We start from the raw sequence: 25651 nt of genomic DNA, 5'->3' as shown, positions 1-25651 counted from the left end.
ATTTAGTGCCTCGCTCCTCAAAGTATCTATATAAAACCTTTTTCTTCATTCTATCTACGTGGTTGGTACCCACATGGACCACGACAATTGGATCTTGCCCCTGCCACTAAAGGTTCCTCTCCAGCCCGGAACAGATGTCCCAAACCTTGGATCTGGGTAGCCAACGGTCATCTTGCCGTTTGCTCTTTGCTGCAGAGAACAGTGTCAATCTCATTCATTATACTGTCCCCTACTACCACTACATTCCTATTTGCTCCCCCCACTTGAACGGCTTCCTGTACCACGGTGCCATGGTCAGTTTGTTCATTCACTCTGCAACCTCTCATGCAAACAAGCTGAGAGAACCTCAAACCCGTTGGACAATAACAGGTTTAGCTCACTGGGCTAAATCGCTGGCTTTTAAAGCAGACCAAGCAGGCCAGCAGCACGGTTCGATTCCCGTACCAGCCTCCCCGGACAGGCGCCGGAATGTGGCGACTAGGGGCTTTTCACAGTAACTTCATTGAAGCCTACTCGTGACAATAAGCGATTTTCATTATCATTTCATTTCATGTGAGTGTCCCTTTAAGAAGGGCTTCAGTGATGTCATTGTGTGGGTGGAGCTGGGCTGTGGCTGTGAGCTGTTTTTACTTTCGCTTTCAGTTTTGACTGCTATGGACTACAGACAGAGAAAATCAGTGTTTTGGCCTATCTTTCTCTATTTTCATTTTAAATATCTGTTTCAGAAGTAAACAGGTTGTGACTACTTGCTTTGGTAACTTAAAAGATGCATTCAGGGAAAGCCAGTCTCATTTAAGTGAGATGGCAGAGTCCTGGGCCACACCCTTGAAAAAGGGTTTTTGGTTTAGTGGATTTTGTTTTTGAATTGGAACAGTTAAGGGGGAATTCATTAAGTGTTATACATAGATTACTGTAGCTGGGTGGTGTCTTTATGTTTGTAATTGATAAACAATTTAGCTGTTTGTGTTTATATATATGTTAACTACGTTCTTAGAATTAAGCTTATTTTGATTAAAGTGTCTAGGAAGACTGCTGAATCACACCTGAAGGGAAGGCTCTTGTGCTCATCCTAGCCAAGTTCAACATAAAGGTTGTAGGTCAAGTGGACTTCATAACATAATTTGGAGTTTCTGAGCCCTGGCCCATAACAAAATGACATCACTGAAGCCACGTGAAAAGATAAAAACCTTTCTTAAAGGAACACTCACATGACACAGGGGCTGACACCCCCACACTCTGGCCTCCTTAGCTGCCTCACTTAGTCACAGCACCCAGTCCCTGACTGGCTCCAGGTACAAAGAGGTAATTTTCTCTCCCCCACCCCCCCCCCTGATGTGTTGCAGTGTCCGCAGCTCAGCCTCCAGCTCAATGACTCTGAGCTGAAGCTCCTCGAGCCACTGACAATTACTGCAGGTGTCTTGGCCCTGGATCACACTGGCATCAAGGAGTAGCCGCACGCTGCAGCCTTGACATATCACCTGTCCTGCCATCTCACCAAACTATCAGGTTTGCACTCAGTTCCTCAGCTGCACAAAAGGACCCTGTATGTAAAGTAAATTGAACTAGAGTGTGTATACCCTGCTTACGGCTGGAAGAAAGAAACTTTGTCTTCTTACACAGTACGTTCTAGTTACTGCTAATTACAGACTCGACTAAATTTCACAAGAACAAGATTAACACTATAAACTCTGCCACTCACCAGGTGCACAGTCAGTTTCTCTGCTGCACTTTTGTTTGTCTGTCTGTCCATGACAGATGGTAGGAATGACTACCGCACAGTCCTTGTGGAGACAAACTCCCCCCTTCACATTTGATGATACCCTCCATCGTGTTGTGTGGCACTACCACCGTGCTTAATGGGATGTGTTTTGAACTGATCTAACAACTCAAAACCAAGCATCCATGAGGCAATGTGGGCCATCAGCAGAATTGAATTCAACCACACTCTGCAAAATCATTGCCCAGTATATCCCCCACTCTACCATTGCCACCAACCCAAGGGAATCAATGCCGGTTGAATGAAGAGCGCAGCAGCACATGCCAGGAGCAGCACCAGACATATCTACGGGTGAGGTGTCAACCGAATGAACCTACAACACAGAACCACTTACATGTCAAACAGCAGAAGCAGCATGAGACAGACAGTGCTAAGCATTCCCCCAAACAATAGATAAGATCTAAATTCTGCAGTCTTGCTATATCCAGTTGTAAATGGTGGTGGACAATTAAACAACTCACTGGAAGAGGATGCTCCACAAATATCCCCAGCCTCAATGAAAATCGCTTATTGTCACGAGTAGGCTTCAATGAAGTTACTGTGAAAAGCCCCTAGTCGCCACATTCCAGCGCCTGTTTGGGGAGGCAGGTACGGGAATTGAACCGTGCTGCTGGCCTGCTTGGTCTGCTTTCGAAGCCAGCGATTTAGCCCAGTGTGTTAAACCAGCCCCTTAAATGAAAATCGCTTATTGCCACAAGTAGGCTTCAAATGAAGTGACTGTGAAAAGCCCCTAGTCGCCACATTCCGGCGCCTGTTCGGGGAGGCTGGTACGGGAATTGAACCGTGCTGCTGGCCTGCCTTGGTCTGCCTTCAAAGCCAGCGATTAAGCCCTGTGCTAAACCAGCCCAGCACATTAATGCAAAAAGCAAGGCTGAAGCTATAGCAATAATCGTCAGCCATAAGTGCTGAGTGGTTGGGCCATCTTGGCCTCCTCCTGAGTTTCCCAGCATTTTGGCTGCCGGTCTTCATCTAATTCGATTCACTCAAGGTGATATTAAAAATGGCTCAAGGCACTGGATACTGAAAAGGCTACGGACCCTGACAACATTCTGGTAATATTGAAGACTTGTGCTCCAGAACTTGCCACGTTCCCAGCCAAGCTGTTCCAGTACAGCTACAACACTGGCATATCCCGGAAACATGGAAAATTGCCCAGGTATGTCACAGCAGCAGTCATCACCTCCATGGTAACACTGCTCAGCAAAACAGCTACTGGCTTCTGATTGGCCGGTAGGACTTCCGGCCCTTGGTGTCTTGTCTCTGTGACCTTTCAACGACCTGATTGGCTTGTGACTTGACAGGGCCTTCCTTGAAGAAAACAATGTGGGTCTCTCGCTGGGTCTCCAGCCAGCAGGTGAGAGCCTGTCACTTCCACAATATTTTGCCCAATGTGTCATTCGTGATACAGATTCAGAATGTCCTGTGTATTAGTCTCACTCCAGAAACATGAGTGCATCATCTAGGCCAGTTATTTTCAAACACAGGGTCGCGGCGTTCCCGATCATGTGATGAAGTGCCCAACGGCCGCGACCGGCTTTTGAAAATGCCCGCCCCGACCGGCTTTCAGAATGGCAGCTGTCCCACGCCTACATACCCCCTCAACAGTGCACAGGCCCAGAATCCAATGAGGCAGACCGCCTCCTCCTGATGTCAGCCTGCTGACCCAGGAGCAGATTCCTTTTGAAATTCAATGGTGTCTTCTCTCCAGAAGCGGCACAGGGAGTAGGTCACGCGCCTCGTACACTGATGTCAAGTGCTCTGGGTGTGCAAGAGATTCCTCTATTTTGTAGCTGCCAGCAGTGTTGGTGGGAGCTCTGGGGACTCTGGTAAACCACCCACTAAGAGAAGCTGAAAGCAAGATAAAGATGGTTTCTTGAGGTATGGGTTTATTAATTGTGCCAATGCAAATCAGGATCCAAAGTTCATGTGTGTTATATGCAGAAAAGTGCTGTCAAATGAAAGATTAAAACCCTCAAAGACATTTGAGGCGACACATGGCGAATGTGGGGACAAACCTTTTGATTTTTTTTCAAAGAGTGCAACGAGAACTTAAATCATCAGGTGAAGTCCTGAGCAGAAATGTAACATTGAATGACAAAGCAAATGAGATCACGAGGACCAAGCAGGCTCACCTGTCACATTAAAGATAAGTGAAAATGGTGGGTCGCGAAGGTGAACCGGCTGGTAAAAATTGGTTCTGGACAAAAAAGTTTGAAAAACACTGATCTAGGTTGACACTCCTGCGCAGTACTGAGGGAGTGCCGCATTGTGGGCGATACCATTGCTTTGGATGAGACATTAAACTGAATGCCTATCTTTCCATTCAGGTAGGTCAGAGTGACCACATGGTAGTAATGAAAGAAGAGCAGGGGAGTTATCCTTGGTGTCCTGGGTCAATACTTACACAAGTCTTTCTTTCCTTGAATAAATATTGAAGTAAACAACAAAGGGGCAGTCTGAAGAGTTCAGAATTTGGACGTTTATTCAACATACCAGCAGTATTTACACAGGACCCGGTTATACATCTCAGGGTCCTCACTCCTTCCTGTCAGCTGCTACAGAAGCTGACCTGTTATACTAATGCTGGGTAACTCACAATGCAATCAGCATGAGGTAACAATCATCCCCAACTGGATAATCTTGTGCAGGGTTATAACATTTATGCTAATAGTTCAGTATCACATTGGCCTTGACAAACCAGAGCACTCAAATACAATCTGCATTTCTGCAATGCTCCACTGGCTCCTCCAGTCGATGTTTAGTTCATGTGTTTGGAACACATCCCGAGGGAATGGATATCATTGTGTCTTTACATTGCTGGTGCCAGCAGTTGAAGTAATGGAACATGTTTAAGTTTTCAACACACCAGATACCAGAGCTTGACTCAGACTGAGAGGAACCGTTAGATTAAAGGCAAGGGATAAGGGAGAGTTTAAAAAAAATTCCTTGCCAACATATTTTTATTTTATTTTCTGTATAACCAGCATTTCAAATCAGCAAAAGCTAACTGTATAAATTTACATTCAAACTTAGCTTCAGACTAATTAACATTAAATCTGAAATGGGGGAAGTAGCAATCTGTGCCAATCAACTTAAAGGTAATGTACTATTGAACATGTATTTAGATGGAATCACAGAATCCCTACAATACAGGCGGAGGCCATTCGGCCCATCAAGTCTGCACCAACCCTCCAAAAGAGCACCCTACTTAGTCCCCAATTCACTGCCCTATCCCTGTAACCCCACCAACATTTGGATATTGAGGCAATTTCGACTTCATAGACTCTTTACAGTGCAGCAGGAGATCATTCAGCCCATCAAATTTGCACCGACCCTCCGAAAGAGCCCCACTCTATCTCCGTAACCCCACCTAACCTTTTGGATACTAAGGGCAATTTAGGATGGCCATTCCAACTAACCTGCACATCTTTGGACTGTGGGAGGAAACTGGAGCACCCGGAGGAAACCCACGCAGACACGGGGAGAAAGTACAAACTTCTCGCAGTCACCCAAAGCTGGAATTGAACCCAGGTCCCTGGCGCTGTGAGGCAGCAGTTCTAACCACTGTACCACCCCAAAAATAAAGTCACCATAGTCTGTTTTCCCCTATTGAGGGGTAGAGCTGTTTCGTGAGGGCCACGAAGAATATCAGCATGAGTTGAAGGATAGAAAGAAATAACATTTATTTACAATAACGTATATATACACAACAGCAGCAGCAACTCCCTTGCTGCTCACGCTCCTCTACCCGGTTCCAAACTGGCCAGCTATATTTATGCAGGGAGCTGCTAATGATTTCTCCGCCCCTCTCATTCGGGATGCTCATACTCCCAAAGGATTGTGGGATTGTCATTAGTCCCCAGCCAATGGTAAGCAGGCAGGATATAACATCCCCCCCCCCCCCCCCCCCCCCAAGTCCAAGGAATCCACCGAAGACCCTGGCGAAGGAGGGCGTCGGACTTGTTTTGCCGCAGGCCGGACACCATTTGCATGAGGCGCTGGAACGGGCGGCGTGTGACGAGATGGAGAACGACGTAACGGTTGTACATCCACGGCCCGTGGGCCCGAGGATTCCCCCTCTGAGGCATCCTGTGTCTCCATCTCGGAGTCGGAGTCTGCTGCCTCCGTCATCTCGGCGTCTCTATCTCCATGCGGTTCTGCAACAACCTCTCAGGCTTTGGGTGTAGCACCAGAGGAAGATTGTGAGGAATATTTCCACTGTCTGGTCTCTGTGGCTGTAGAAATGAGCTCCGGGGGCAGGGAATCTTTGGAAGGGATGGTCTTCTGGACCGAACGTGGTCTACATGTTTGCGCTGGAGATGACCCTGGGCTTGCACCTGGTAAGAGATAGGCCCCGTTGGGCGAAAGATTACGCCAGGGACCCACTGGGCACCACCAGCAAAATTCCGAACCAGCACTGGGTCACCGGGTGCAAACTGCCGAATCGGCTGATGCCAAGAAAAAACATGTCCCTGCCATTCTTGTGTGCAGCGTACTTTTGCGCCAATGTCCGAGAAAACCATGCTCAGGCAGGTGCGAAGTCTCTGGCCCATTAGGAGTTCTGCAGGAGCTACCCCAGTCACCGCATGTGGGGTGGTCCAATATGAAAACAAAAAACGAGCCAGTCTCGTGTCCATCGACCCGGAAGACTGCTTCTTTAGGCCTCGTTTGAATGTCTGCACTGCGCGCTCCGCCAACCCATTTGAAGCCGGGTGGTATGGGGTGGTGCGGATATGGTGTATGCCGTTCATCTTCATGAACTTCGCAAACTCCTCACTTGTGAACGGAGTGTCATAGTCTGTGACCAGCACCTCGGGGAGGCCATGCGTACTGAAAGACAAACGCATCTTCTTAATTGTTGTGCAGGACTTTGTGCCTGCCATCTCATGCACCTCTAACCATTTAGACTAGGCATTGATTAATAGAAGAAACATGGATCCTTGAAAAGAGCTGGCGAAATCCACATGCAAACGTGCCCAAAGCCGCCCTGGCCATTCCCAATTATGTAGGGGCGCGGCCGGCGGAAGCTTCTGATGCTCCTGGCAAATGGAGCAGTTTTGGGCCACCTTCTCAATGTCAGTGTCAAGGCCTGGCCACCAGACATAACTCCGGGCCAACATTTTCATTTTGGTCACACCCGGATGCCCATTGTGCAAGTCTCTTAGTATCAGCTCCTGTCCTTTTTCCGGGACAATCACATGCGTCCCCCACAAGAGGATACCGTCTTCCACACTAAATTCTGACAGCTTGGAGGAAAATGCCCGCAACTCGACTGGGAGCTGTCTATGCTGCCCACCATACAGGACTATGTGCCGAACCTTTGACAGGACTGGCTCCGTCTGGGTCCACTCACGGATCTGTGATGCCTTGACAGGCAAGGCGCCCATAAAATTTAGGGTTGCAACCACCTCACCGGTCGTGGGGGTCGACATGGGGCCGGTCGATAAAGGCAATCGGCTCAATGCGCCGGCATTCGCTATCTGGATGTGGCGCTAACAATTGCACTCAAAGACGAGAGACATGTACAATCGAGGCTTTATTGCTGTGTGATGCTATTCCTCCGGCTGCAACTGTAGACTAGGGTCTGAGTGACTCACATGCATATTTATACACAAGCTCCCTGTGGGCGGAGCTAGCGGCAGGGGCTTACCGGAGGAACCTGTATTACAGGTACAGCCATATATCCCCCTACTGCAAGTATGCATATCTACAGTGGTTATCACCACATTCACCCCCTGTAAAAAATGAGTCCGGCGGGGGTGACGTGTAACTATAATACAAAGGATGATATATTAACAAAAGGGTTCAAACAAAGAAAACCAAGAGTCTAACCGGTTAGCAGATTACAGGTTGAGCTGAATCGGCGGTCGAACGTTCCGCTGTGATCGGCGTAGCTGTGGTGGCGACGTTGGCCCAGGCGGTGATGGCAACGATGGTGCAGGTGCTGGCAGTGTTGGTGCTGGCTGCTGGCGGAATGACTCCGAGAGCGAGCCGTAATCTTCCGCATATGGACAATAAGGGAATAGTGTAGAGGGACTTTAGAAGGGTATCACAGGACGGTGCAACATCGTGGGCCGAAAGGCCTGTACTGCGCTGTAATGTTCTATGTTCTATGTGTCCTCCAGTGTGGGCAGGGTGACGAGGGATGGACCTGGTGGGGACGAATACGGGGGTGCCGGGGAAAAGGAGGGTGGCGCGGGGGGGGAAAAGGGGCGTGGGCATGGGATCAGTACCTGAGGGAGCCAGGTCCCGGAGCGAGACTGTGTCCTGGCGGCCGTCGGGGAACTCCACGTAGGCATACTGAGGGTTGGCGTGGAGAAGGCGTACTTTATCCACCGGGGGTTCCGCCTTGTGGTGCCGGACATGCCTACGGAGAAGGACTGGGCCCGGTGTCGTGAGTGACACCCCGGATGTAGACTTCCTAGGGAAGGCAAAAACATGGGGTGTACTGTTAGTTGCGGTGCACAGTAGTGACCGAATGGAATGGAGCACGTCAGGGAGGACCTGCTGCCAGCGAGCGGCTGGGAGGTTCCTGGACCGTAGGGCCAGCTGGACGGCCCTCCCATACCGTCCCATTCTCCCTCTCTACCTGCCCGTTTCCCCGGGGGTTGTAGTTGGTCGTCCTGCTGGAGGCGATACCCCTGCTGAGCAGGAAATGACGCAGCTCATCACTCATGAACGAAGATCCCCTGTCACTGTGGATGTAGTCGGAGAAACCGAACAGAGCGAAAATGGAATCCAGGGCCTTGATGACGGTGGCAGACGTCATATCCGGGCATGGGTTGGCGAAGGGGAACCTAGAAAATTAATCGACCACACTAAGGATGTAGGTGTTGCGATCGGTGGAGGGGAGGGGCCCTTTGAAGTCCACGCTGAGGCGTTCAAAGGGGAGGGACGCTTTCACCAGGCGCGCGCGATCTGGCCGGTAGAACTGCGGCTTGCACTTGGCACAGACCTGGCAGTCTCTGGTGACGGTCCGTACTTCCTCGATGGAGTAGGGCAGATTGCGGGCTTTGATTAGATGGTACAAGCAAGTGACCCCCGGATGGCAAAGGCTCTCGTGCAAGGCACGGAGCTGGTTCACTTGTGCGCTGGCGCATGTACCTCGGGAGAGGGCGTCTGGGGGCTCGTTGAGCTTGCCGGGGCGATACAAGATCTCGTAGTTAAAGGTGGAGAGCTTGATTCTCCACCGCAAGATTTTGTCATTCTTGATCTTGCCCTGCTGTGTGTTGTTGAACATGAAGGCTACCGACCATTGGTCAGTGAGGAGAGTGAATCTCCTGCCGGCCAGGTAATGCCTCCAGTGCCGCACCGCTTCAACGATTCCTTTTCAACAGAGGGATGTCGAATTACGGAGGCGTGGAGGGTGTGTGAAAAGAATGCCACGGGTCTGCCTGCCTGATTCAGCGTGGCGGCAAGGGCGACATCTGAAGCGTCGCTTTCTACTTGAAAAGGCAGTGTCTCATCTACTGCGTGCATCCCGGCCTTGGCTATGTCAGATCAAATGCGGCCTCGGCCGTGAGGGGAAATGTGTGGACTGGATAAGTGGGCGGGCCTTGTCCGCATATTGTGGGACCCACTAGGCATAATAAGAAAAGAACCCCAGGCAGCGTTTGAGGGCCTTGGGGGAGTGGAAGCTCCATGAGGGGGCACATGCGGTCGGCGTCGGGCCCCAGTAGTCCGTTTGGACTACGTAGCCGAGGATGGCTAAGCGGTCTGTGCGGAACACGCACTTCTCCTTGTTGTACGTGAGATTAAGGAGAGATGTGGTGTGGAGGAATTTAGAAAGGTTGGCGTCATGGTCCTGCTGGTCATGGCCGCAGATGGTGACATTGTCGAGGTACGGGAAGGTGGCCTGCAATCCGTACCGGTCAACCATTCGGTCCATTTACCGTTGAAATACCGAGACTCTATTCGTGACGCCGAAGGGAACCCTAAGAAATTGGTACAGACGACCGTCTGCCTCGAAGGCAGTGTAGGGACGGTCCGATTTACGGATGGGGAGCTGGTGGTAGGCGGATTTCAGGTCAATAGTAGAGAAGACCCGGTACTGTGCAATCTGATTAACCATATCAGAAATGCGGAAGAGGGGGTACGCGTCGCGCTGCGTGTACCGGTTGATAGTCTGGCTGTAGTCCACGACCATCTTGTGCTTCTCCCCGGTCTTAACCACTACCACCTGGGCTCTCCAAGGACTGTTGCTGGCCTCGATGATACCCTCCCGAAGCAGCCGCTGGACTTCAGACCTGATGAAGGCCTTGTCCTGGATGCTGTACCGTCTGCTCCTGGTGGCGACGGGCATGCAATCTGCGGTCAGATTGGCAAAGAGTGAGGGAGGCTCGACCTTGAGGGTCGCGAGGCCGCAAACGGTGAGGGGAGGTAGGGGTCCGCCGAATTTGAGGGTGAGGCTCTGGAGATTGCACTGGAAATCCATGCCTAGTAAGAGTGACGCGCAGAGGTTGGGGAGAATGTACAGACGGAAACGGTCGAATTCCATGCCCTATACAGTACGTTTAACCAGGCAGAAACCCCGGATCGGGACAGAGTGGGAACCGGAGGCGAGAGAGATCTGCCGGTTGGCGGGATGGACCGCAAGGGAATAGCGACTTACCGTGTCCGGGTGGACGAAGCTCTCGGTGCTCCCGGAGTTGATGAGGCAGGAGGTCACGTGGCCGTTGACCAGCACCGTTGTGGAAGAGGGTGCCAGGTTGCGAGGACGCGACTGGTCGAGCGTAACGGAGGCGAGTAGCCGGCGATCGGCGGTCGAGTCAGATGAGTCCGACGAGGAGTGGTAGCGACCCGTGTTCCGTGGCCCTGTACCGGGTGGAGGACAAAATGGCGGCATCTAGAGTACCTGTGTGGGAGAAGATGGCGGCGGACAAAATAGCGGCGCCCATGGAGCGCACGTTGTGGGGTCGGGACAAGATGGCGGTGCCCATGGAACGCACATGGCGGTGGGGATGAAGATGGCGACGCCCATGGAGCGCACGTGGCGGGGCGGCGAAAGATGGCGGCGCCCACTGATCGCACGTGGGGTCGGGGGAAGCGGACGGCAGGGCCCATTGTGCGATCGGCTGAGGTGAGGGGGGGAACGGGGGCGCGATATCGGCAACCATCCATGACTGACACACCGCTGCAAAGTGGCCTTTCTTGCCACAAGCTTTGCAGGTCGCTGTGCGGGCCGGGCAGCTTTGACGAGGGTGCTTCTACTGACCGCAGAAGTAACAGCGGGGACCGCCAGGGAGCACGGTGCGGCGAGCAGCGCAGGCGTAGTGTGTGGGGGCGGCTGCTGGGAGGGGGGCGGTTGCGGGGTCCACGAGGGGTAGGACGGGTGGGCCGAGTGGCTAGCGGAGTAAGATCGCGCACTACGGGAGGCGGTCATGGAAAGCGCCAGAGTCTTTGTGGCCGTGAGGTCGAGGGCGGCCCCTTCCAGCAGTCGTTGCCGGATGGGGTCCGATGCAATGCCTGTAACAAAGGCATCGCGCATGAGTAAGTCAGAGTGTTCCGTGGCTGTGAGGGCCCGGCAGTTGCAGTCTCGTACCAGGGGTATAAGGGCCCTCCAGAAGTCCTCAATCGACTCACCCGGCTGCTGGACGCGAGTAGAGAGTAGATGTCTCGCAAATAGGGTGTTCGTCGACTGTGCATAGTTCTCCTTGAGCAGTTCCATAGCTCTGGTGTAGTCAGTCGCATCTTGAATTAGCGGAAAGACACTGGAGCTAAGTCTTGAGTACAGGAGTTGTTTTTTGAGCCTCCGTCGGGGGAGGGTCCGCTGAAGAGATGTAGGCCTCGAAGACTGCAAGCCAGTGCACAAAGTCTTTCCTGGCGTGAGGCGACTGCGGATCCAGCTGCAGACGGTCAGGCTTGACCCTGATGTCCATGGTGTACGGAAAATCGCACAGCAATAAATTGTGGCGCTAACAATTGCACTCAAAGACGAGAGACATGTACAATCGAGGCTTTATTGCTGTGTGATGCTATTCCTCCGGCTGCAACTGTAGACTAGGGTCTGAGTGACTCACACGTATATTTATACACAAGCTCCCTGTGGGCGGAGCTAGCCGGCAGGGGCTTACCGGAGGAACCTGTATTACAAGTACAGCCATACATCCCCCTACTGCAAGTATGCATATCTACAGTGATTATTACCGAACTCAGTTCCTGGTTTGTGCTCCAGAGAATACTCGTATGCAGCGACCACAAAGCCCAGCGCTGGATCCGTGCGGAAGCAATGGGCAGTATTGGCTTATCCTCTCGGAAAAGTCCCAGCAGAGGCTTATGATCAGTCACGATAGTGAAGTGGCAGCCCTACAAGTACTGGTGGAAGCGTTTCACCGCAAAGACCACCGCCAGGCCCTCCTTCTCGATCTGTGCGTACTTCTTTTCCGCTGCAGTAAATGTGCGGGAGGCGAAAGCTATCAGCCGCCCGGCCCCGTTCTCCATCTTGTGGGACAGGACGGCCCCAATACCATACGGGGATGCATCATATATGATGAGCAAAGGCTTTCCAGGATCATAGTGGGTTAGTAACCCAGACGACGACAATTGTTGTTTTGCCCGCCGGAAAGCAGTTTCTTGCGGCTGACCCCAAACCCAGGTGTGATTCTCCTTTAGCAGAAGGTGCAACGGGGCCAGCGTAGTTGCCAGATTGGGGAGGAACTTCCCGTAATAGTTTACGAGGCTGAGAAAAGAACGAAGATGCGAAGTGTCAGTCGGGGCGGGGGTCTGTTGAATTGCGCGCACCTTCTCTGCGACGGGGTGCAAACCTTCGCGGTCCACCCGATAACCCAGGTAGACTACTTCCTTCACCTGAAAGACGCACTTTGTGCAACGTAAACGGACTCCAGCCTCCAAAAAGCGTCTAAGGACAGTCTCCAAATTTTCCAAATGTTCCTGCTCCGATGTCCCTGTAATCGAAACGTCATCTAAGCAGACAGCGACACGCGGTAAACCTCTCAAAATGCTCTCCATGACGCGTTGAAAAATAGCACAGGCAGAGGATACTCCAAAGGGCAACCGTGTATATTCATACTGGACCCGGTGTGTATTAATCGTTACATATGGCCGGGAGGCAGGGTCCAGCTCCAACTGTAGGTAGGCGTGACTCATATCTAATTTTGTGAACGAGAATCCGCCTGCAAGCTTCACGTCGAGATCCTCTATACGAGGCATTGGGTATCGGTCGAGTCGGGAAGCCGTATTCACTGTAAGTTTATAGTCGTCGCACAAACGAACTGTGGCATCTGGCTTCATTACAGGTACAATTGGTGCCGCCCAGTCGGCGAAACGGACGAGCCTGATAATACCCAAAGTCTGCAAATGAGTGTGCTCCCCTTTTACCTTCTCGAGCCCGGAAATAGCACGGCGTGGCTCCTGGTTCGACTTGGATACGGGCTACAGCCCCTTTTATTTTCCCCAAACCGGGCTGGAATACATCTGGGTACCATCCTAGCACCTCAGTCAACCCTCCAGAAACTGTTTGGAGGATGTGCTGCCACTGCAGCCGCAAATGGCGCAACCAGTCCTGACCCAACAGGCTGGGTTCGTGGCCGCGCACCACGATAAGTGGGAAACGCCCATCCTGGCATCCATGAACAACAGGGGTCATCGTAGTTCCTGCAATGTCCAATGGCTTCCCCGTGTAGGTGGCCAACCTGGCCTGTGTGTCAATTAATGTAAGGGTCTGTATACCCTGCTTGATGCGGTCGAATGTCCTCTGGGTGATCACGGAGACCGCTGCGCCAGTGTCCAACTCCATCTCAAGCGGGTGACCATTGACCCATACTGTCACTTTAATGGGGGCCACACGGGGAGCTGCCACACTATGCAGCTGCTGGCAGTCATCCTCTGTCTACACGTCCTCGGGAGTAGTCGCCACACGTTCATTCAAATGGAAGGTATGGCCCCTGGGCTGGCCCCAATTTCTGTCGGAACGACGCGCCTCTGGCACCCCCAGGACCGGCGTCCACGACGGGGTCGGCGCCCACAATTCTGACTCGGACATGGCTTCTCATCCATTGGTTCTGGAGAAGCGTCCCTTCGGGGAGAAATGCCCAACGGCTACTGGCATCGATCAGGACATCACCTCGCCCAAGGTACCACAGGGGTGTGGAGGCATGTTTTCGGACAGAAGGGGTTACACCCCAAGGCGTGCACCTCCATTCCCTGTAGCTTCAGCACTCCCTGTTCTGTGCTCTCTCAAGACAATACTATTTGAATGACCTGCTGAAAAGTCAATGTTGGCTCAGCGAACAACTTTCTCTGGGTGGCCGCATTGTTAATACCGCAAACCAAACGGTCGCGTAACATTTCTGACAAGGCCTCACCATAGTCACAGTACTCCGCAATCCTGCGTAGTCTGGATAAAATGTCGGCAAGGGATTCTCCTGGGTCCTCTCAGTGGTATTAAACCGGTAACGCTGGACTATCCTGGATAGGGTTGGGTTAAAATGTTGCCCCACTAAGTTCACAAGTTCATCAAACCTTTTGGTGTCTGGCGCAGCTGGGGTACGTAAGGCTCCTAATCACCCCAAACGTATGCGGGCCGCAGGCGGTGAGCAATATGACCACCTGGCGCTCGTTTTCGGTGATGTTGTTTGCCCGGAAATAGTAACGCATCTATGCGTACTGGTCCCAGCTTTCCAGCACAGCACCAAAAACATCCAAACATCCATACAGAGGCATGGTGTAATAGAAAATAACTTCCAACCCATATCCAAAAAAAAATCCAGGGAGGCAGCTTCAGCAGTGTAGACAGCTATTCACTTTAACCCTCGTCGCCAGTTTTGTGAGGGCCACGAAGAATCCAGCACGAGTTGAAGGATAGAAAGAAATAACATTTATTTACAATAACATATATATACAGCAGCAGCAGCAACTCCTTTGCTGCTCACTCTCCTCCAGCCGGTTCCAAACTGGCAAGCTTTATTTATGCAGGGAGTCTGGTAATGATTTCTCCACCCCCCCCCCCCCCCCCCCCCCCCCACCCTCATTGGGGAAGCTCATACTCCCAAAGCATTGTGGGATTGCCATTAGTCCCCAGCCAGTGGTAAGTAGGCAGGTTGTAACAAGCTGACTGGTGGTGATTTAACCTGAGGATCAGGCGAGGAGCAAGGATGAGAAGGCAGGGCCTCAGCCGGTACAGGAATTGAACCCACGCTGTCAGCCTTGCTTTGCATCTCAAACCAGCTGTCTAGCCCACTGAGCTAAACTGGCTACAAAGTAGATGAATCCTATGTAGGCTTTTTATTTCAAAGTGTTTTAAACTTGGATAGTTAAATTATTGTTTATCGATTATTACTTGCGGGAGATAGTGGCAGAGAATCGGAGAAAGATTACGGCACAGAAGGAAGCCACTTAGTCCACCATGTCTGTGTTGCCTGACAAACCAGCCCCCCCCCCCCCCCCCCACCCGTCCAGCCTAGTCCCCCTTTCCAGCGTTCGGTCTGTAGCCTTGAGGTGAATATCCAGACAATCTTTCAATAACATGAGAACTTCTGCCTCCACCACCCTTTCAGACAATGAGTTCCAGATCCTTCCACCCTCCGAGTGAGAACATTTTTCTTCATCTTCCCTTTAATCTTCTATCAATCACTTTAACTCCATGTCTCTCAGTCACTGACCTCTCTGCTGAGGTAAATAGGGCCTTCCCATCCACTCTATGGAAACAACATTGTGATGAATTATCTGCTTTATTATCTGCTCTCTCCTCCTATCTTGCCACCTTCAATGACTTATGCAGATATACACCCAGATCCCTCTGCTCCTGCACCCCTTATGAATTTTACCCCTTACTTTATATTGTGTCTCCATGTTCTTCCTACCAAAATGCATCACCTCATTCTTCTCCGCATTTAACTTCATCTTTTACCTGTCTACCCACTGTCCTCTTCACAGTTTACAATGCTTCCAAGTGGTGTGTCATTCGCAAACTTTGAAATTGTCTCCTGCACACCAAGATCCAGATCATCAATATATATCAGGAACAAGGAACCCGACATTGACTCCTGGGAACTCCACTACAATCCTTCCTCCAGCCTAAAAACTATCCATTAACCACTACTCTCAGCGTAACATTGTGAGGGTGATCTAACCAAATTTGTTCTAAGTGTGGTAGCGAGCAGGATTTGCCGGGTGTTTTCCGACGGTCGACTCGGTGAGGCCATCACAAGTATCTAAGTTTAATTATGACACTTAATGATGCCCCTCGGACTTCACACCGCAAATGACTGTCCCACTGGCTGATTCGCCGGCACCACGCCCCCTGGCAGCTCCCCGCTAACGAGGACCATTAAACACTTAAACCGATCCTGCAGATAAACCCCAGACAGCATGCAGACATGCTACCGTGCAGACCAGCTCCATGAGTCGGTGTGCCGGCTTGGCCAGACTGGGATGCAGACAGGATACCTTATTCCCCCGAGGGTGTCGGAGGGTCAGCCACAGATCAGCCAGTGCCACCTGGGGGGTAGTGGCAGCAGCCACCAGCTTGGGGAGCCGCCTGGCAGACCGCCACCCAGTGCCACAAACACTCAATGACCTTCCCTGGGCCGAATGGGTAAGATGACATTGGTCATCTGGCAGCGGTCCCGCCTGCTACCCCCACTGACCCTGCACCTGGCACACCTGCGCCCTCCCCCACTCCCCCCCAGCAGGAGACTGCGATGTGCCCCAACACACCCTGGCATACACCAGCATATACCCCACCACTGCTCAGCAGTGGTCCACCTGCCTGTCCCCCACCATGTTCCCCCCACCCCCATGCCCCCTGTGATGCATGAAGCGTGCGGCTCCCAATTCCCCCTCTGTGTCATCGCAGGAGAAGTTGCCGCACAACATTCAAGAAAGGGCCCAGACGGGAGCAGGGTGCCAGACCTCACGGTAGATGAGGACAGATGGATCACTGATGTCGAGATCGGCCTGTGTTACAGAAGTGAGAATCTATTGGCCCCCACCCGGATGATCTGTCACATGTGAGTCGTTCATGCCAGCATGGTGATCTTTCCCCCCCCCCCCCCCCCCCCCCCCCCGAACTGGCCACATCACATGTCTTTTCTCCTGCAGGATCTCCATCTGATGTCACTGGCCCATCCAGGATGCCCCCTCCCCCTCCCCGCCCTGCAGTCCAAAACACCTTGGAGGAACGCTCCAAGGATGCCAACATTGATGCATCATGAATGTTATCTCCACCGTTCACCAGCGCAGAAACACATACCTTAATGGGCGAAAGTAATGGACAGGCTTCTCAGGCACGATCTGGTGAGCATCACACAATTGCAAATGCACATCAGATGGAGGCAGGAACGTCCAGGGGAGACTGCAGCCGAAGGTCTGCTAGATCCCAGGACTCAGCTGAGTCCCAGTCAGATGCTGAGCCTCTGTACCAGCATATCTAAGACCTGATGCAATCGATAGAGTGCAGCGCAGCAGTGAGATTCAGAGAGGGATGTCAGCGACACTCCAGTGGGTCCATAGATGATTAGCGGAGTCCCAGAGGCTAAGGGTGGAGGAGATTGTACCGGCAATGCGTGGCACCAAGGCCAACACTGTGAGGGTGGCAACCTCAGTGGAGAGCCTGGTGCATAATGTCAGCACCATGAGTGGTGGTATCCAAAGCGTAGCTCACTCTGTGACAGCCATGGCTGAACACCTCGACAGCATGTCCGAAGCGCCGGGAATCTTTTCAGGAAGAGAGTTTCAAAGACCTATGGTCGTCTGGGAAAAACATTTAGCCTCATCACCATAAATGGGCGACCTCTTATTTTTAAACAGTGACTCCTAATTCTAGATGCTCTCACAAGAGGAAACATCCTCTCCACATCTACCCTGTCAATACCCCTCAGGATCTTATAAGTTTCAATCAAGTCGTCTTTTACTCTTGTAAACTCTGGTGAATACAAACCTCGCATATCCATTCCTTTCTCATAAGGTAACCCCCACCCATTCTTGGTGTTAGTCTTCGAACACATTTACATCCTCTCTTAAATAAGGTGACCAATACTGTACACAGTACTCAAAGTATGGTCTCACTAGTGCTCTGTATAACGTCAGCAATACTGAAGAAGTAAATCGAATAGCCACGTGAGGTAACTTAAAAGGACCGCGTGAGCTCGGCTCACGTGAGAACCTCTGGGATGTTTTGCGGCTGTGCAGCTCAGAGCAGACATTGGTCACGATCCTGGAGAGAGTGCAAAAGAGCTTACTAGACTGGGTATCAGCCCAAAGATGTACGGGTTAAGTTGATTGGCCATGATCAATGTGCAGGGTTACGAGCGGGGGAGTGGGCCTGGGCAGAGTGCTCTTTTGGAGGGTCGGTGCAGACCCGATGGGCCAAATGGCCTCCTTCTGCATTGTGGGGATTGTGTGGGATTCTATGGATCAGGGACACAGAAGTTTAGTTATCCGGAGAGAATGGGGAAGTTGGGATTGATCTCCTTGGACCATAGAAGATTACGTGGAAATTGAACAGAGGTGTTATGAGGGGTTTTGAGTTATTGGGAGAAACTGTTTCCACTGGGAGAAGGGCCACTAAATTGGCAATATGGATTTAAGATGATTGGAAAGAACAAGAGGGGGATGAGGTGAAATTTCTTTAAGCAATCAGTTGTCACAATCTGGAATGTACTGGCAGAAGAGATAGAGGAAACCGATTCAGTGATAACTTTCAAAAGGGAGCTGGAAAGGGATAATTTGCAAGGCCAATGGGAAAAGGGACTATGGGACTATTTCTTATTCTTTGTTGGGATGTGGGCACCGGTGGCAAGGCTAGCATTTGTTGCCAGAGTAAGGATGGCAGATTTCCTTCCCTAATGGACATTAGTGAACCAGATGGGTATTTTTACAACAATCGAAAATGGTTTCATGGTCATCATTCGACTTTTAATTCCAAATTTCTTTTAAATTCAAATTTCACCACCCGGGATTCGAGCCCGGGTCCCCAAAGCATTACCCTGGGTCACTGGATTGCCAGTTGGGTGACAATATCATTATGCCACTGCCTTCCCAATTAATAATTAATTAACCCTTTTAAGGAGCTGTCACAGACGAATGGCCTCTTTCTATACAGTAGATTTCATAGAAATTACAGAGCAGAAGGAGGCCATTCAGCCCATCGAGCCTACACTGTCCCCATAAAGCATACCCTACCTAAGCCCACACCTCCACCCTATCCTTATAAACCAACCCCACCTAACTTTTTGGACACTACTGAGCAATTTAGCGTGACCAATCCACCTAACCCTCATCCCTCACCTATAATCAAGTGAGACGGGAACAATAATCTGTCTCCCTCGACGACATATTTTTCATGTTTACTAACCGCCTTCTCAAAGGAGAAGTTTTCATCCACTTGGACCTCCTTGCTGCCCGTCTGAGTATAATAATCGCCTCAAGGGTTATGTTCAACAGAACTGGAAAGAATGACTCGCCCTCAGAGAAATGAGCAATATTTGTACTGTGGATGATTTTGGAATAAACATACATTTGAAAAAATGTGGGGGAAAAAAAACTGCTGGCGATGCCAAAGGACCACAACATATTATTCAGCTCAAGTACAGCAGTGCAAAGTGGGTCATGGGTTTGAGTTTATCTCAATTTTGCACATCGATATTAGCATGGATTAATTAATGTTTACATTATTGTGTTGAAAATAAATGCTGCTATATCTGATTAATCTAATTGGCACAAAGAGGCTATTTAATTCTCGCTGTACCTGCTGCTTCTTCAGGTGGCGATGTGATGGCTACTTGCAAGGTTCTCTTGCATTCGGTACCAAAATTGGATTGGTAACCAACATTGTAAGGGCGGCACGGTGGCACAGTGGTTAGCACTGCTGCCTCACAGCGCCAGGAACCCGATTCCGACGTTGGGTGACTATCTGTGTTGAGATTGCATGTTCTCCCCATATATGTGTGGGTTTCCTCCAGGTGCTCTGGTTTCCTCCCACAGTCCAAAGATATGCAGATTAGGTGGCTTGGCCACGCTAAATTGTCAAATTGTCCCTTAATGTCCAAAAGGTTAGGTGGGGTTACTGGGTTTCGGGATTCAGGTGGGGGTGTGGATTTAGATAGGGCGCATTTTCAGGGGGTCGGTGCAGACTTGATGGGCTGAATGGTCTCCTTCTGCACTGTAGGGATTCTATGATTGTTCAGGCTCAAAGTACGGGTGCCATTTGGAGCTGGAAGTGTCATATACAGTATCATATTGGTGAGGGCGCAGTAAACAGTCCTCAAAATATAGAGTCAGCAAGTAATGATATCAATCAGCGTGAAATGCCAATTTAACAGCAGCTTTGCTATTTTTGAACGAACGCTGTAGCTAATGCCTTAATCTCTCACAATGCAACAAGAAACACCCCCCCCCCCATACCCCTCCCAATCCCTGTCCAACAGCATTGTTCGAAGTGATTATCAACTACTTACAAGTTAATGTCTGGTTGATTTCTTCTGGCTGTTTCTTGAACTGCTAAAAGTGTTTGGTGCTTTCCATAGTTGCTAAAGCAATTTCTGCTGAGTTCAAGGGTTCTGTGCACAACAATTGCTCCCAGACATGGGCGCACTGGTAGCCATTCCCTTTGGTGTACAGAATGACTGGGAAAATGAACAAAGGTCACACAGAGGACAAGCTGTTGGAAGAGGGAGGAGGAGGAAGGGGAGAAAGGGTCTCGGAGACCAGATCTGCCCCGAGAACAATTCTCACAGCAAAACCGCAGCGAGAAAGTGTGAGATGTCTGTTTCGATGAAAGTGTCCTCACTGGAACCTGCCACCTGCTGCAGCCACATCTGCAGCCTCACAGCAGGGTCAGGACGTGTTTTTGGAGAGGCTCTTCAGGCCATCTCTCTCACTTCCTTTACAAAGGCCTCCTGTCCAGCATCTGAACACCTGGGAGCCACTCTCCAGGGCCACCGCAACCATTAAGCAAACTAGACAGGGCACCCTGGACACCCTGCACTATTCCATCTACCTTTACCCCGCCACTGCTCCACCCCTCGTCACTAGACCTTCCTCCTTTTCTTGGTCACCCTCCATGCAGCTTGTTATGGGCCAGGGTTTAAAGAACCCCAAAGTGTGTCACGGAGTTCACCTGACCCACAACTTTTAATAGATTGTGGTATGGGGAGCACACGGCCCACTCTACAGGTGTGGTACAGCGGAAATGGAAAAGTATTTTTTAAAGCAAAACAATGTTTATTCTGTGAACTCAAGTTAACCTTTTTAAAACATACAGTGAACATCTTGGCAACCATCAATTCAAATCCAACCCCCAAAGAATACAACACTAAGTAATCCTTAATAACCTCCCAAACAACATCCAGAAGACCCAAGAAACACCTTTTAAAAGAAGCACATTAAGTTTACATTCACTACTGAGAACATTTATAATTCTGAATTCACCAGATGATCAAGAGATAGTCTTTTCATGGCAGAGAGAACAGCAGTACACCTGCTTTGTCTGGCTTCAGCTCCAAAACTGAAAACAAAACTAAAACACAGACACACCCAAGCTTTTCTCAAAGTGAAACTAAAAAGCTGACAGACAGCCCAGCTCCACCCACTCTCTGACATCACGACAGTAAAAAACACCCATTTATAAACACCCATTTCTTAAAGGTACTCTCACATGACAAGCTTCACCACCTCCACCCAGTCTCAAACATAGACTGACATCTCCAGATGATCCCAAAGAGGACAATGCAGCAGCAACTCGCTGTTAATCATGGAAAAAATCTCCCTCTCCAAGTACACGGCACGTATGCGCAATTGCAAAAGTGCACGTTCTAATTCAATGAGATCATGACAGATCTGATGCGATAATCCTCAACTCCATTTTCCCACTTTATTCCCGTGACCCTTGAGTCCCTCACTGATTAAAAATCTGTTATCTTAGCCTTGAACATACTTAACAACCCAGCCTCTACAGTTCTCAGTGGTAAAAAATTCCAGAGATTCACTACCCTCTGATGGAAGAAATTATTCCTCACCTCTGTCTTAAATGGGCCACCCCTTACTCTGAGATTCTGCCCTCTGGTCCTAGACTCTCCCACAAGGGGAAACACCCTCTCTGCATCTACTCTGCCAAACCCCCGAAGAATCCTCTATATGTCTCAATAAGGTCGCTTCTCATTCTTCTGAACTCCACTGAGTACAGGCCGAACTTACTCAACCTCTCCTCATACGAAAATCCTCTACACCTGGGATAAACCTGACGAACCTTCTCTGGACTGCCTCCAATGCCAGTATATCTTTCCTTAGATAAGGGGACCCCATAACTGTTCATAGCATGTATGACATGTTAATGAATGCTAAAGGGCTTCCCGACATTGCCCACCGAGAAGCTCGATCCACCGCCAAAACCCGAACAACATAATTGCTGAAGTATATGCCACGTTGGATAACTGATTTCTGGCTTCATGCCACATTAACCTCCCCCACCTGCCACGTCTCCTTCTGCTGGCAAGCCCGGAAGATTCCATCCATTGTATCTATTTCTTTAATGTTCCTGATTTTGCAGGTGGAGTCAAAAGCGGGAATGCTAGTCTTGGAGGCATGTCAAATATATGAGCATTAGAAAAATAAATCCGTTTCTGGTTGCTTACTCTGCGTGGTGGAAACCTCACTACACGTATGCAAACTCTGCTTGATACCGCTGCCACCCCCACCATTTTTAACATCTGACAGCTGTGATGCTCCACAAGATCCCGACTTTCTCCAAACTGCCTCCTGACAGTCAGCTGAACAATAGGTGTCAGCTGCTGGGCTCCACGGAATGTAACCAGACACGTAGCAAACCCAACTTCATCTCAAATGCACCTGCATAATCTCACTCCGATTTCAAAATGAGTTTTCTGTTTCCATACATGTTCTCGGTGCGAGTGATTCCCCAAATGCACACTGTACATTTAACTCTTCAAATATAGCTGCTTTAAAAAAACCTCACTGAGGTCGAAGGTTAAAGGTTAACCAGCTGATGCTCCATCTGGTTGGCTGCAGTGCATGAACCAAAATGCATTCATCATCTCTGCAACTATAAAGGTGCCAGGTGGAATTTTCCACCCCGGAGACGAATTGCAGTGGTGGGTTGGAATGGAGCATGGAGGAGTCCGTCCATGTTCTGTCTGCTGATGTGGCACCGATATGCAAGCGCATTGAGGGCACCATTAAAGGGTGGCAGTGGTGGGTGGGAAGGTCGGTGCGCGTCCCGCTGGATGGCGGGCTGGGTTGCCGCTCCAGGTCGTCTGGTCTCCACCTCATTATGCCTGCATAAACGAGCAGCTCAGCGTTACTCATGGGGGGCGCGCTCAGATTCTTCCATCCCGCCGTCACCTCATCAGATCGAAGTTTAAATGGCACCTGGACACACATTCACCCTGTGCAGCCCTGGACCCATTGTGGCAAACGCCAGATTGACCCTGTGAAGAAGCAATAGGTACCTTGAGAGACTCCAACAGGCAGTTGCAGACCAGAGGATAATGATTACTCCTGTAATGGGAGCCATAAATCTACTAACCTCACCATGCAAGAGGTCACCAGAGAGGTCAGTGCTGGCCCTCCTCTCCAGCGCAGGAAGAGGATGATTAATCTTATCCTCTCCACCAGGGCAGGTCAACCTTCTCCCCAACTCACACTCACACAAAGCTATCAGAAGCTTACAGTCCACAGGAATCTCACACACCACCAGCACAAAGGACATCTTCACTGAATCTCTCACGTCAATACTGCAATGAGGTTACTGTGAAATGCCCCTATTCACCACATTCCGGTGCCTGTTTGGGTACATAGAGGGAGAATTCAGAATGTCCAAATTACCTAACAGCACATCTTTCGGGACTTGTGGGAGGAAACCAGAGCACCCGGAGGAAACCCATGCAGACACAGGGAGAACGTGCAGACTCCACACAGACAGTGACCCAAGCTGGATACTGAACCTGGGACCCTGGAGCTGTGAAGCAACAGTGCTAATCACTGTGCCCCCACAACGCAAGGAGCAACTTACAACAACTTCTGAAGAAGTACAGGAAGGTGTTCGAAGAATCGCTGGGCTCTAAGACTGGAGTTGAAGTACACCTAAAAATCAAGCCAGACAGCACACCCAAATGTCTCAAAGCTAGAATGGTACCATATACCATCAGACCTAAATTTGAAGAACTATAAAGATTTGAATGGACAGGGCAACACCAATCGTTCCTGTTTTGAAACGTGATGGCTCAGTGAGAATTTGTGGAGATTTTAAAACTATTATTAACCCAGTTTTGTGTATAGATCGTGATCCATTATCCGCTGCTGTTGATTGCTGGACGTTCTGGAGGACAGTAATTCAGTAAAATTGATCTTTCACAGGCATATCTGCAAATGAATGTGGCTACCGATTCACAAGAGGTTCTACCTTCAGAAGATCGGGAGAGCTACTTTGAAACAATGATGAGACACAGTGACAAGTTCTGATTCTGTTTCAATGCCTAGAGTGACAGATACTAAAATAACTCATGAAGTGCCATTTACGGAAAGGAATTAAGTTACTTCCGAGGTCACAAATAGCCAAGTTCAAGAATGCCGATTTATACCAAAAATTAATAAACGTCCACCACAGAGTCTGCCTTATTGAATTGTAGAACATGTCAGGGAATCTGTTGTATAAATGTTAATTGTTGTTGCACTAATGAAATAAAGAGAGTGAGGTGTTATGTGTTTGGCTATACATTCTTGCTGATTATGCGTCACATAATGTGTAGTGATGTTAGCAAAGAGTTGCGCAGGCTTTGAGCAGATCACTATATTGATTGTACGAGTGACACCTTTAATAAGCCTCTCATTGTGTTTTACAAGAATCCAGAGTGTGGGAACCTCCAAAACTTTTCTCTTTGCAGCAACAAAGAAATATAACAACTGGCAGCTGAGTTTCTATTCCTTCCCACCCTCTCCATCCTCCGAGGCCACAGGAATGACAGTGCACTCACAAGGAGGGTTGGATCTAAGGGAGTACAGCCAGGCACTATCAGCCTCAGTCAGGGTACTGTCAGACTGCCTCCTTTGGAGTAGATTAGAGCTCAGCCTTGCACTAATGTAATAACTAAACATCTCAGCTGCAATGTGTAGGGTTCTTTGAAACATATTGCATATGTACTGTAGCCGTGGTCTTGTTGGATTCTTGTGAGCTTTTCATGTTCCAATGAGAGGGACAATTTGTCAGTCATCTACATTTCGCGCCAAGCCCGAATAGATTCTCAAAGCCAATGCGCACCATGAGCTAACTCTGTCTTAAATATGCAGCCCCTTACTTTGAGATTATGCTCTCTGGTTCTAGACTATCCTACAAGTTATGTGCTGCCTATGTACACCACACCATCCTCGCCACAAGTTATCTATCCTATAGAATCGCTGCAGTGTAGAAGGAGACCATTCGGCCCAGCAACTCTGCACCGACCCTGTGAAAATACACTGTACCTAGGCCCACACCCCCGCCCTATCCTCTGTAACCCTGCACATTAATCATGACACTTAGGGCCAATTTAGTATAGTCAATCCATCTAACCTGCACCCTCAGGTTATCAGTGTCAGAGCCCATCTCTTCATTGTTTCATCCTGAAAGAGTGAAATAATCAGCACTGAAATGCTGGACTACTGACCTCTAACCTCATCTTCAAGTCGTTTATATGTTGCTGATTTTTCTGCTGCTCACAATTCAGCTTGTCAATCAGAGCAATCTTGCTTTCTTCCTCGGCTATCAGCTGTAAGAGATGAAAAATAAGAAAACGTTCTTACAAAACCAGAACAAGTTGTTAAATCCTGAGTTAAATAAGAGACAATAAAAATCTGCCTGGTCCAAGTTTAGCAGGAATTCGACTTCATCGTGTTCCTATATAGGTGCTGTTGTCTGCCATG

General features: G+C 49.8%; 1 protein-coding gene across 5 annotated transcripts in view; it reads right to left on the bottom strand.

Moving 5' to 3' along the window:
- LOC119973257 (protein diaphanous homolog 1-like) overlaps positions 1-25651 on the bottom strand; it is a 238955-nt gene that overhangs the window by 73790 nt on the left and 139514 nt on the right. For all 5 annotated transcript variants that reach the window (XM_038810989.1, XM_038810990.1, XM_038810988.1 and 2 more), the window contains one exon: positions 25396-25497. In XM_038810989.1, coding sequence (XP_038666917.1) covers positions 25396-25497 — 102 coding nt within the window. The remainder of the gene's footprint in view (positions 1-25395; positions 25498-25651) is intronic.

The sequence above is a fragment of the Scyliorhinus canicula genome, chromosome 11 (assembly GCF_902713615.1).
Source record: "Scyliorhinus canicula chromosome 11, sScyCan1.1, whole genome shotgun sequence".
Taxonomy (NCBI): Eukaryota; Metazoa; Chordata; class Chondrichthyes; order Carcharhiniformes; family Scyliorhinidae; genus Scyliorhinus; species Scyliorhinus canicula.
This window is presented reverse-complemented; position numbering and strand designations above follow the sequence as displayed.